This window comes from Neofelis nebulosa, chromosome 9 (genome assembly GCF_028018385.1).
Source record: "Neofelis nebulosa isolate mNeoNeb1 chromosome 9, mNeoNeb1.pri, whole genome shotgun sequence".
In the NCBI taxonomy this organism is placed as follows: Eukaryota; Metazoa; Chordata; class Mammalia; order Carnivora; family Felidae; genus Neofelis; species Neofelis nebulosa.
Genome location: NC_080790.1, coordinates 126,165,654 through 126,177,310, shown reverse-complemented (window position 1 = coordinate 126,177,310; position 11,657 = coordinate 126,165,654). Strand labels below are relative to the sequence as shown.

Sequence of the window (11,657 nt, the reverse complement as noted above, 5' to 3'; positions counted from 1 at the left end):
AGAGAGAGAGCCCCAAGCAATCTCCACACCCAGCATGGAGCCTGATGTGGGTCTAAATCCCACAACTGCAAGATCACGGCTTGAGCCAGTACCAAGAGTCAGATGCTTAACCGACTGAGCCACCCAGGCACCCCCTATTTTTTTATTTTTTTTAAGTAATCTCTACCCCCGACGTGGGGCTCGAACTCATAACCCTGAGATCAAGAGTCGCACGCTCCCCTGTCTGAGCCAGCCAGGTGCCGCTCAGCTCCAGATCCAAATAGCTTCTTTGCAGCTGGCTTTTCTTGCCCTCTCCTCCCTCTCGCCAGGCCAGTGGGGTTGGGGCCCCCAGGACACCTGAGATGACCTCCTTATCTGCCTGGTGACATCTTCCAGGCCGGCCTCTTGCATTTCTTCCCTGGCGGTCACTCTGTTGGCCTCGAGGTCTTGCCTGGGACAGGAAAGAGCCCTGTGTCCATGGTACCAGCACTGCTGGTCTTCACCCGGCTTCTTGTATGTGCAATCGAAGCTGGGAGGGGCCGAGGAAATTCTGCTGGGGCCACACCCACTAGTGAAGATATAAATAATGAGGTTTGGCGTTGACACTCAGACACTCAGAGGTTTGGCATTGACCCCTCACCTCACAATGCAGTCCGGTGGCCTCTTCCCCCTCGTGCTTCTTGCCCTGGGTACCCTGGTACCTTGGACTGTGGAAGGTGCTGGAAATTGTGAGTTGGAGCCCTTGGCTGCAGGGCAGAGGTGGCGGCTCCTGGTGGTGGGGGGATGACCCCTTCTAGAGGCTTTGGTCTCTCAGCTTAGTTTCGGGAGACCTCCTTGAAGCAGGGAGGGGGCTCATGTCCATCTGAGCTCCAAGGACTTTGCACGCTTCTGAGCATTGGGCCGTGTTCTTTTTTTTCCTTTTCTTTTTTTTTTTTTAATTTTTTTTTAATGTTTATTTACTTGCTTTGGAGAGAGAGAGAGCACAAGTAGGGGAGGGACAGAGAGACAGAGAAGGAGACACAGACTCTGAAGCAGGCTCCAGGCTCCTAGCTGTCAGCACAGAGCCCGACGCAGGTCTCAAACCCACAAACCGTGAGATCATGACCTGAGCCAAAGTTGGATGCTTAACCCACTGAGCCGCCCAGGCGCCCCTGGGCTGTGTTCTTTTACACAGTATCTTGTCGGCCCAGACCCCACTCCCTCTCTTCCTACCTCTCTCTCTTCACCCTGCCTGTGAATCTGCAGTCTTCTGTTTCTAGCTCTCCCTGGTTCCTTGTCTCTGTTTCCGTCCCTTAGTGTCCGTGTCTCTGCCTCTGGCTCTCCCTCTCAACCTGGCCCTTGTTCTGTCTTTACCGCTCTCCATCTCCTTCGCCTTTGTGGAGACCTGTTTTCTCCGGGGCAGGAAACCTTGGCTGGGAGCCCTTTGCTCTTTTCCAGGATCTGTGACTTTCTCTGCCCATGTGTGTGGCTTCATCAAGCCTGTCACTCTTCACGGAGGTCAGACAGGCATTTCCCTCTGGACTTTGCGGACAGTCACCTGGGTGACTGTCTCTCCTGGGGAGTGGTGCTTTATCCCGGAGTCATGATGGCTACTCAGCACCCAACTCCTTCCTTAACTCTCAATATTCTCTCCAACAGCGTTGAAAGCTGGAGCCTGCCCTCCTGTAAAACCTGGTCGATGCCTTAACGTATTTGAGACCCCTGAGTGCCAGAGTGACTGGCAGTGTCCAGGGAGGAAGATCTGCTGCTCCGATGCTTGCGGAATCAGATGCCTGGACCCTGTCATCTCTGACCAAAGTGAGGAGGGGGGAGGACTCACGGGAAGGGGGTGAGCCCAAGAAGGCGGCACCTCGGGGGACAGGACCGAGTGCTGGTCCTGCCAGGTCTCCTCCTCCCCAGGAACTGTGGAGCCAAATTTGTCAGCCGGTCAGGGAGTCACAGTGTCCCAGACAGCAATTTACTCACCTGGCTGGTGAAACAGCCAGCGTGTCGGGAGGTCAGTTTTTCAGTCTATAGTCACCTGGTCGTTCAGGTAAGCAGGCAGTTGGTAGCCACCCATCCAGTCAGCACTGGGCAACTGGTCGCCTTCGTGGAGAGGGGGCCCGATGTCAGGGGAGACCCAGATCCTGCCGTCAGGAGATACAGGGGCCCTGGGAAGGAAGAGGTGGTGCTGGGGATGGAGAAGAGAGGATTCTCCCTGCGCACTTGGGCTGGGGCTGAGTCCAGGAAGCAGGGGGCGGCGCCCGAGGCATAAGGCTTCTGACCTGTGGCCCTACTTTCACCAGCGTGTATGAAGCCTGGCAAGTGTCCTGTGGTCAATGGCCGGTGTCTGATCCTCAATCCCCCCAACCACTGTGAGACAGACCAACAGTGCGTGGGTGACTTCAAGTGCTGTAGGGGCCTGTGCGGGAAAGCCTGCGTGGAACCTGAATAAGGTAAGGAGGGGACCCGGGGTCAACTTTCCCCCGCCCACCAGTCCTCTCTGTTCCAAGCCTCTGGTGGCCCTTGTGTATGAGCAGGGGGACTCCTGATCTCTCTCCCAGGACAGCTTCTGCTTAGCCCCCTTGTCCTTCAAGGGCACCGCTCCCCAGGCCCCAGGGCCAGGATTTCCATAGCATCACTCGCGGCTTTGCTTCTATTCGAGCCCCTCTGAGTGAGGACCCCCCGGCAAGTCTGAGTCTCAGTTTCCTTATCTGTAAAACGGACGTAATGAAAGCGCTTTGTAAAGCACTGTGTGCGCTAAGAATTTATTATTAAGATGATCTCCAGCATATTGTCTAGGGTCAAAGCCCAAAGGATCAGTGGATTTTGAGGCTTAAATCTAGCTCAATGCTCTGAGTTTAGAGTTCTATAGTAAAATTGAGACTTGAACTCAGTCTCCGGATGTCAAGACTCTTTCGACTATATCACCACCTTGTTATTTTCTTTGTCTCAGGGAAGTTTCTTGGGGGAAGAATGGGGAGATAATTTGTCTGGTTCCTGTATTGAAGCCCTGATCTGATTTTCTCTCGTAGCCTGATTCCTGTCATTTAGAAGAGGTTCTGGATTCCTAGTCTGTGGTCTGGGGCTCGGATCACTGGGGCACTCCATGGCGAAGACTTGGGTCTACCATTAAGATCTTCTGGGGGGGAAGGTGTGGCACACAGTAGGCTTTCAGGAAATTGGTGAATAAATAAATGAGCGTATTTCTTTGTGTCCATGTGCTTCTGTGGTTTGCTGGGGCTGCGGGGCTTGGGACGTGGTGACAGAATGTGTGGATGTGAGGCCTCCCTCCTGCACATACAGAGTGGAAGGGGGAGGCTTCGGGGCCAGATTGACGTGAATTTACATCATGAGTCTGAAAACACTGGTTCTGCGATTTTGGACACGTGACTTTACCTCGTCCATCTTAATTTCTTTAGCTGCAAAGTGGCAATAAAAATCTCTTCCTTGTGTGTTTGGAGCACTGGGGTATGCAATGTGTATGAAACGAAGAGCAACGTTGCTAGGCCACAGCAGCCTCAAAAAAAAGTGGATACTTGCCTTCTGTGGTGATTTTGAGCTTCTTGTATTTCCCTTCTCTCCCAAGACACGATTTCTTCTTCCTTAAAATAAGTGTTGAGAAGAACAACACACTAATTATCGGTCCTGAGAGAGGACTCCAGACCCTTCTGCCCATTGCAGCCTGGTATCGGAGTCTCCAAGGAAAGCACAATGCGGTCAAGCACTGGGTAAAACAATGTCTTATTTACCTAGAAAAGAAACAGCAAGATCACCTTCCACCTTGGGCTCCACTCCCTCCCCATGGCCTGCAAGTTTCTCCTAGGAGCTGATGCCGGGCAATTTGCACCACCCCTCCCCCCACCTCCACCCCTCTCGTGCCACAGAAGGAGGCTCCACTCCCTCCCCAAGCACGACACACAGCAGTGGGGTTGGCCAGAGGCTCTGGCACACACATGTGCACAGAACAGAGGAGCCTACACTGAAGCTGGACACAGGGAAAGATACTCGAGCACCTTATCTCTTGGTAAGTAGGTATTCCAAGCCTGAGGCCGTTCTTATGCAGCTGAGTGGGGGACACATGCATGGGGCTGTCTTTCCCCACAATGAGAGTATTGTCACGGTGGGTCACGTTATGGCAGCTGCTGGCCAGTAGCACATGAGAGAGATGTTGTTCTTGGCCCCATGAAGCAAAGAGTTAACAGGAGCTGGACTCCCAGAACTCAGGGCAAGCAGGGAACCGTGCTCCCCATTCCTCTGTGCTCTTTGGAGCCCAAAGGAAGCAGAGAACTCGATTGGACTGTGACATAGAAAAATGGACGAGACACAATTGTAGTTCAGTCTTTTCCTGGAAAATGTCACTGATCCGGAAAAAGCATTCCACGTACTACATGCAACCAATGTTCTAAGAGAAGCAATTGGATGTATTGACTTGACTTTCAGGAAAGAGGGGAAAGAGGAAGTGCCATTTTATTTATGTAGAGAGTGGGGTGGCACCCCCCTCCCACTGGGTTGCCTCCCAGTGACCTTCACCTCTTAGGATTCACGCCCTCGTGTGGGCCCTCCCATGTTTTTGCATGGTGGGCTCATGTGACAAATAAATTATTGCAGAGTGAGAGACAGTTATGTCTTGATGAGATGAGATGGGTAAAAGATGGCACCTTCCATCTGGGGAGCACACGCCCTCTCTTTGATCACCTGCTCTGGCACAACTCAGCCGCCGTGTCTCGAGGACACTCAGCCATCTGTGGCCTGGCCCATCACGTAAGGAAATAGTGGATCTGGTCAACAGCCTGAGAGGAACTGAGGCTCACCAACAAACACGTGAGGGAGCGTGCAGTTTTCAGCCCCAGTCTAGTCTTTTTTTTTTTTTTTTAGTTTTATTTATTTATTTTGAGAGAAAGAGAAAGCATGATCAGGAAGGGGAGGGGCGGAGAGAGAGGAGAGAGTGAGAATCCCACGCAGGCTCTGCACTGCCAGAGCCCAATGTGGGGCTTGAACCCACAAACCATGAGATCATGACCTGAGTCGAAGTGGAGCGCTTAAACGGCTGAGCCACCCAGATGCCCCCACCCCAGTCTAGTCTTGAAATGACTGTAGTCCCAGCACACAGCTCGATTATAACCTTGTGACAGACCCTGACTCAGAAGCAGCCAGTGAAGCTACTCCCGGCTTCCTGACCCTCCAACTGTGAGACAATGCTTATGATTTTAAGGTGCTAAGTTTGGGGGCAATTTGTTATGCAGCAATAGATACCTAATTCAAGGAGGTCAGCAAAAATCTGCTATTGTAACCAAATATGGACAGTAGAAGAAAAGATAATTGTAAGGCAATGTCATTTTCTCTGAACAAAGTTGGGAACATCCTAAATAAAATGTTAAAACTTAGAATTCATGAAAGTTTAAAGAGTTTTCAAAGAAGTCCAACACGAATTCTTTATTAAAATTAAGAATAGAAATGAGAGGCGCCTGGGTGGTTCAGTCAGTTAAGCATCCAACTCTTGGTTTTGGCTCAGGTCGTGATCTCACAGTTTGTGAGTTTGAGCCCCATGTCGGGCTCTGCGACGACAGTGAGGAGCCTGCTTGGGATTCTCTCTCTCCCTCTCTGTCTGCCCCTCCCCTGTGTGCATGCATGTGAGCGCTCTCTCTCTCTCTCTCAAAATACATAGATAAAAACTTAAAAAAAAAAACTAAAAAAGAATAGAAATGAAAGGACAGAAATTAACTAAAAAAAACCAAACAAACAGGAAACCTACCTGAAACTGTAGCAAAACCCACATTCAGCTGAATTTTCAGAGTTACTGTCACTAAAGTCAGAAACAGAATAAGGATCACCACAATTTTCCAACAGTGTATGAGATATAGCAACCTGTGCAGTGAGATGAGATCAGGGGATAAGGTATGTAAGAGCAGAAAGAAAGATACTAAACTGCCAGTATTTGTGAATAGTATCATTTCCTACCTAACAGTTGAAGATACTCAATAAAGTTGATGAAATAAGTTTCATCAGAGTTGCTGGATATACAACTCTGATGTATAAAGTTTTACAGCATTTCTCCCATTATGTATAATGAATCAGAAATAATAGAAAGTAGAGATAATTAATCAAATTAAAAAACCCTACAATTCACCTGGGAATGAATCTAAAAATTATGCCAGACCTTGTGGATTAAAGAACAAATTTGTTGAAGGTCTAAAATAAGAACTGAATAAACAGAGAAAAAATGTTTATGTGTGGGAAGACTCAATAAGGCCAAGATTATAACTCATTAAAGGATCATTTATAAATTCAATGTAACTGTAATAAAAATTCCAACATGATTTTTTAAGTTTATTTCTTTATTTTGAGAAAGGGAGAGAGAGAGCAGGAGAGCACAAGCAGGGGAGGGGCAAAGAGAGAGGGAGAGAGAGAATCCCAAGCAGCCTCTGCACTGTTACTGTGGAGCCCAACTTGGGGCTTGAACTCATGATCCATGAGATCACGACCTGAGCTGAAGTCAGGAGTTGGAGGCTTAATTCGCTGAACTACCCAGGTGCCCCTAACGATTTTTTAAACACAACTTGACAAAGTGATCCTACAGTTGATATATTAGTAGAAAGTTTGCAAAAGGACCAAGAACATTTTTTGAAAGTACAACAATAGGAGTAATCCAGACCAGGTATCAAAATGTTATTGATTATATTAATTATTATTATTTGTTATTTTTTTTTTTTAGAGAGAGTGAGCAGGGGAGAGGGGCAGAAAGGGGGAGAAAGTCTTAAAACATCTTTAAAAAATTTTTTTTAATGTTTATTTATTTTTTAGAGAGAGAATGAAAGAGAGAGAGAGAGCAGAAGAGGGGAAGAGAGAGAGGGAGAGAGAGAATCCCAAGTAGGCTCCCCACTGTTAGTACAGAGTTGGACACAGGGCTCGATCTTACTAACCAAATCATGAGATCATGACCTAAGCCGAGATCAAAAGATACTTAACCAACTGAGCCACCCAGGTGCCCTGAGAGAGAGAGAAAGAGAGAGAGAGAGAGAGAGAGAGAGAGAGAGAGAGACAGAGAAAGAGAGAGAGAGAAAGAGAAACTTAAGCAGGCTTCAACTCAGTGTGGAGCCTGATGCAGGGCTTGATCCCATGACCCTTGGGATCATGACCTGACCTGAAGTCAAGAGTCAGGTGCTCAACCAACTGAGCCACCATTAATTAATGGAATATGATGTTGCTACAAGAATAAACAAATAGCCTAATGGAACAGAACAGAATATCTGAAAGGAAATCTGTGCATTTGTGGACATTTGTTATATAACAAGGAGGAATTTCTACAATTGCTTAGGGCAAAAACTCTAATAATGAAATCAACTGTTTTTTTTTTTTTTAAGTTCACACTAACAACTTTTTACTGAATTTAACAGTAATCTTTAACACAATGTATTAGTCAGGGTTCTCCAGAGAAACAGAACCAGCAATTTTCTTTCTCCCTTCTTTCCTTCCTTCCTTCCTTCTTTCCTTTCTTCCTTCCTTCCTTCCTTCCTCTCTTTTTCTCTCTTTCTCTCTCTCTTTCTCTTTCCCTCCCTCCCTCTTTCTCTTTTCTTTCTTTCTTTCTCTCTCTCTCTCTCCTTTCCCTCCCTCCCTTCCTCTCTCTCTCTTTCTTTATTTCATTCCTTTATGATGAGGAATTGGCTTGCGCAGTTATGGAGGATAAATCCCATAATCTATAGCCTGCAAGCTGGAGACAGGAAAGTCTGTGTCATAATACAGTTCCTGTCTGAAGGCTTAAGAACAAGGGGATATGATGGTGTAAATTCCAGTCCAAGAGCAGGAAAAAAATGAAGTGAGATGTTCCAACTTAAACAACGAGGCAGGAAAAAAAAGTGTGGATTCCTTCTTCCTTCACCTTTTGTTCTATTCAGGCTCTCAGTGTATTGAATGGGCCCCATCCACATTGGGGAGGGAATTCTACTTTACTGAGTTCACATATTCAAGTGTTAATCTTATCTGGAAACATCCTCACACACACACCCAGATAAAATGTTTAATCCGGGCATTTTGTGGCCGGTTAAGTTGACCCAAGAAATTACCCACAAGCCCATGTCAACTAGACACCCATATGCATCTCCTTAAATCCGATTTAATCTCCAAAGAAAGACAATAACAAGGTCATGGTTCTTCCAAACATGATATAGTTATTCTTTGTACAACCTAAAACACACTAATTCCTTCCCAAAAAAGGAGGTAAAAATCCTTGAGTGATATTTGATTTCCTCCTTGATATCTGGTAACTTAAATACTATAATGTAAAATTAACAAATGCTATGATATAAAGTCTATACAGCTTATGTTACATGATAAGGTAATAAGACAGAAGAAAGAAAACACACACAAATGTATTCGTAGCAAAATAAGGAGGAAATGTCATGACAATTATGTTATGGTCCTCATTTCTGTAACTGGTCACGTGCATGTGGCTGGTATTTATAACTACCCTCTTCTGCTACCCATTCTATATTCCTTTGTCTTCAGCAAGTGCCTCAGCTGGTTGTAGTTCTTGGTCACCTGATAGGGTGACCCAAACCTTCATTCTTGAAGGGTCTAGGCCATTAGGAGCCTTGCTTGGATTGGGTTGTTGCAGTTTTCTAATGACCTTACTCACAGAACATGACAATATTAAGAGGTGCCCTAAGAAATCTCCTATATTCCAGACATACTCTTCCATTGTGGGAGAGTACTCCAATTTCCCCTTGGAAGTTAGGACCAATCATCCTGGCTAACACTGTAACTCTCTTCTTTGCCCATTGACTTAGAGGCATGAGGAGCCCCAAGTGAGCGGGTGACAGTCTTAACTTCCAGTTAATGTAATCAGCATTGTGTTTCCTGGTGGAAACATTTCTCCTTTTGGGACTAATACCTCTAGGCCAACAGCACACAGAATCATGGAGACGGGAAGCAAAAATTTTGCTAATGGGTGACTGGGGATGATAATGAGTAGTATCATCCCCATTTCCACCTCTTGATTTTGAACCTATGAATCCTGGTTATGGGAGAAGCAGCATAATATATTAGAAACTGACTGAGATTATGTACAGGCTTCTGGAGAACCTTGCCCCAGCCTTGCAAAGTATTGCCACCTAGCTGACACTATAACTGAGTCTTCAAAAGGCCATTCCACTGTTCTATGAAGCCAGCAACTTCAGGGTGGGGGAGACGGTAACACCAGAGAATTCCACAAACAGCTCCCCATTGCCACACTTCTTTGGCTATGAAGCGAGGTAGGTACTTGATCAGAAGCAATGTTGTGTGGGGGCACCTGGGTGTCTCAGTTGGTTGGGCATCTGACTCTTCATTTCAGCTCAGGTCTTGATCTCATAGTTGTTGGATTGAGCCCCGTATCAGGCTTTGTGCTGGATGTGGAATCTCCTTAAGATTCTGTTTCTCCCTCTCCCTCCGCCCCTCCCCTGTTGCATACACATGCTCTCTCTCTTTCTCTCTCTCTCTCTCTAAAAAAAGAAGAAGAAGAAGAAGAAGAAGAAGAAGAAGAAGAAGAAGAAGAAGGAATGTTGTGCAGAATACCATGATGGTAGAGAAGGCATTCTGCAAGTACATGGGTGGTAGTTTGGGCAGAAGCATCACATGCAGGGAAGTCAAATCCATGTCCAGAGTAAGTGTCATTCCAGTAAGAACAAAATGCTGCCCCTTCCATGATGAAAGTGGTCCGATGTAACCAACCTGCCACCAAGTACTGGTCGATCACTCTGGGGAATAGCTCTATATCAGGGATCATTGTCGGTCTCTGCTGCTGGCAGACTGGTGTCCAGAAGTGGCCACAGTCAGGTTAGCCTTGGTGTCTGGAGACCATGTTACTGAGCCCATGCATAACCTCCACCCATGCCCCATGGTCACTTTGAGCCAAGGGCATGAGTCCATAGGGCAATGCAGGGGTGACTGAGGAAAGAGGCTGAATAGTATCCACAAAACAGATCATGCTATTTACTTGATTATTAAAATTCTCCTGTTGAGGTCACCCTTTGGTGAGCATTCACATAAGACATAAATGTCTTCACTTTTTTTTTTTTTTTGCCTATTCAGAGAGGTCTGTCTATATAATTCTTCTCCAGATTTGTCACCGATTTTTTTTTTTTGAGGGGGAGAGAGAGGGTGCAAGTGAGCAAGGGGCAGAGAGAGAGAGAGAGAGAGAGAGAGAAAAGGAGGGCTCACCCAAAGCAGGGCCCATGTTTCTACCTGAAGTGGGCTCAGGCTTACCTGATGTGAGACTTGAACTCACGAACTGTGAGATCATGACCTGAGCCAAAGTAAGCTGCTTAATGCCTGAGCCACCCAGGCACCCTCTCACCGATTTTTCAATCATGTCTCTTCCAAGTCCAAATTCCCCTTTTGTGGTAAGTTTCCTGAATTCCATGTCACCTACACTCACAGACTTTAGCAGCTATCAGGTAAGGTGGTCATCTGATACTGGTCATCAGTGTTTCTGCTCAAACGACCAGCTCTTTCAGGACATCTGTAGCCAGAAGGCTATAAAGTTCTCCCCTAGTGACCACCCTATGCCTCCATGGGGGAAGGCTTCCACCTGGGATAGTGCACATTGGGTGGCAGTGGGAGCTCCACGCTGGATCTGTGGAGTAGTAAGTGAGGCAAACGCCAAGATGCCCCATGGGACAAGCTCCAGGCAGGTGCTATTGGAGGCTTAAAAGCAGAGGGTGAAACAAACAAAGTCCACGGCAAATGGTCAGCAAGATGTGTGAATCTCCCTTCCTCTAACATCTGCTAGGACTGGGGGAGGCTGAATGCTCCATGGGTCTGACCTCAGAAGAGGTCCTTGTGCAGAGGCTTACAAATTAAAACACCAAAAAGATATCCCGTACATCTGTTATACCAGCAAACATTAGATAGTTACATCCTACCAAGGTTTGGTGATTTGGTGAGAATGTGGGGATACAGGAATTGCATGATCTGTGGGGAATGTAGCCTGAGCAGCCATTTTGGAAACAATCTGGCCGTCCGCCGTCACTGTTTTATATGGTTATATCAGATTTTTGAGAATTGAAATCATTTGGAGTATGTTCTCTGATGAAAACACAATTGTGAAAACAATAAATAAAAAGACAACCAAAGAAGAAATGAAAATGAAATTTAGAAAATATTATGAACGAAATGATTATGACTACACTATCAAAACTAGTGGGTTGTACCTAAAGCAGAACTTAAATGGAAATGTATCACCTTACACACATATAGGAGTAAAGAAGAAAAAGTCAAATTCAGATAGCAAAGCAGCATCTCAAGCATATCCAAAAATAACAACTAAAGAAACCATAACGCATGTGTTAAGAAATGATCAAGAGTAGAAAACGATAAAATGAAAAACAAGGAAGATCAACTGAGAGATCATCTGAGCCAGAAGTTGGTTCTTTAAAAAGGTTTTCATAATACATTAACCTCTGGCAACACCAATTGAATAAATAACAGAAAAGGTAAAGTAATCATTTTCAGAAAGAAAAAGTGGACATCACTACCGATGCTAGAGATATCACATAAGGCAAATGAACACCATCGTGTCAATACATTTAAAAATTTAGATAAAATAGAAACATTCCTAGTACTTCATGCAATCAGCCCAAGATAAGTAAACAGCAAACTTGTGGTCTCCTGCAGGCAGATTCATTGCATTGAAGGGATCGTGCACAGAGGGGACAACACAG

The 11,657-nt window shown here is 46.0% G+C and overlaps 1 protein-coding gene across 1 annotated transcript; it reads left to right on the top strand.

Annotated features, from left to right (window-relative positions):
* The first annotated feature begins 607 nt into the window (after positions 1-607).
* Positions 608-3,164, top strand: LOC131486262 (antileukoproteinase-like). The gene is made up of 4 exons (XM_058686369.1): positions 608-707; positions 1,618-1,776; positions 2,265-2,414; positions 2,994-3,164. The coding sequence occupies exons 1-3, from the start codon at positions 626-628 to the stop codon at positions 2,411-2,413; spliced, it is 390 nt and encodes a 129-aa protein (XP_058542352.1). The 5' UTR covers positions 608-625; the 3' UTR covers position 2,414; positions 2,994-3,164.
* The last annotated feature ends 8,493 nt before the right edge of the window (positions 3,165-11,657 follow it).

Coding starts and splice junctions, on each gene's coding strand:
- LOC131486262 (XM_058686369.1), top strand. CDS start 626: ATGCAGTCCGGTGGCCTCTTCCCCCTCGTGCTTCTTGCCCTGGGTACC. Junction 708..1,617: donor TGTGGAAGGTGCTGGAAATT/GTGAGTTGGAGC, acceptor TCTCTCCAACAG/CGTTGAAAGCTGGAGCCTGC. Junction 1,777..2,264: donor CCCTGTCATCTCTGACCAAA/GTGAGGAGGGGG, acceptor TACTTTCACCAG/CGTGTATGAAGCCTGGCAAG.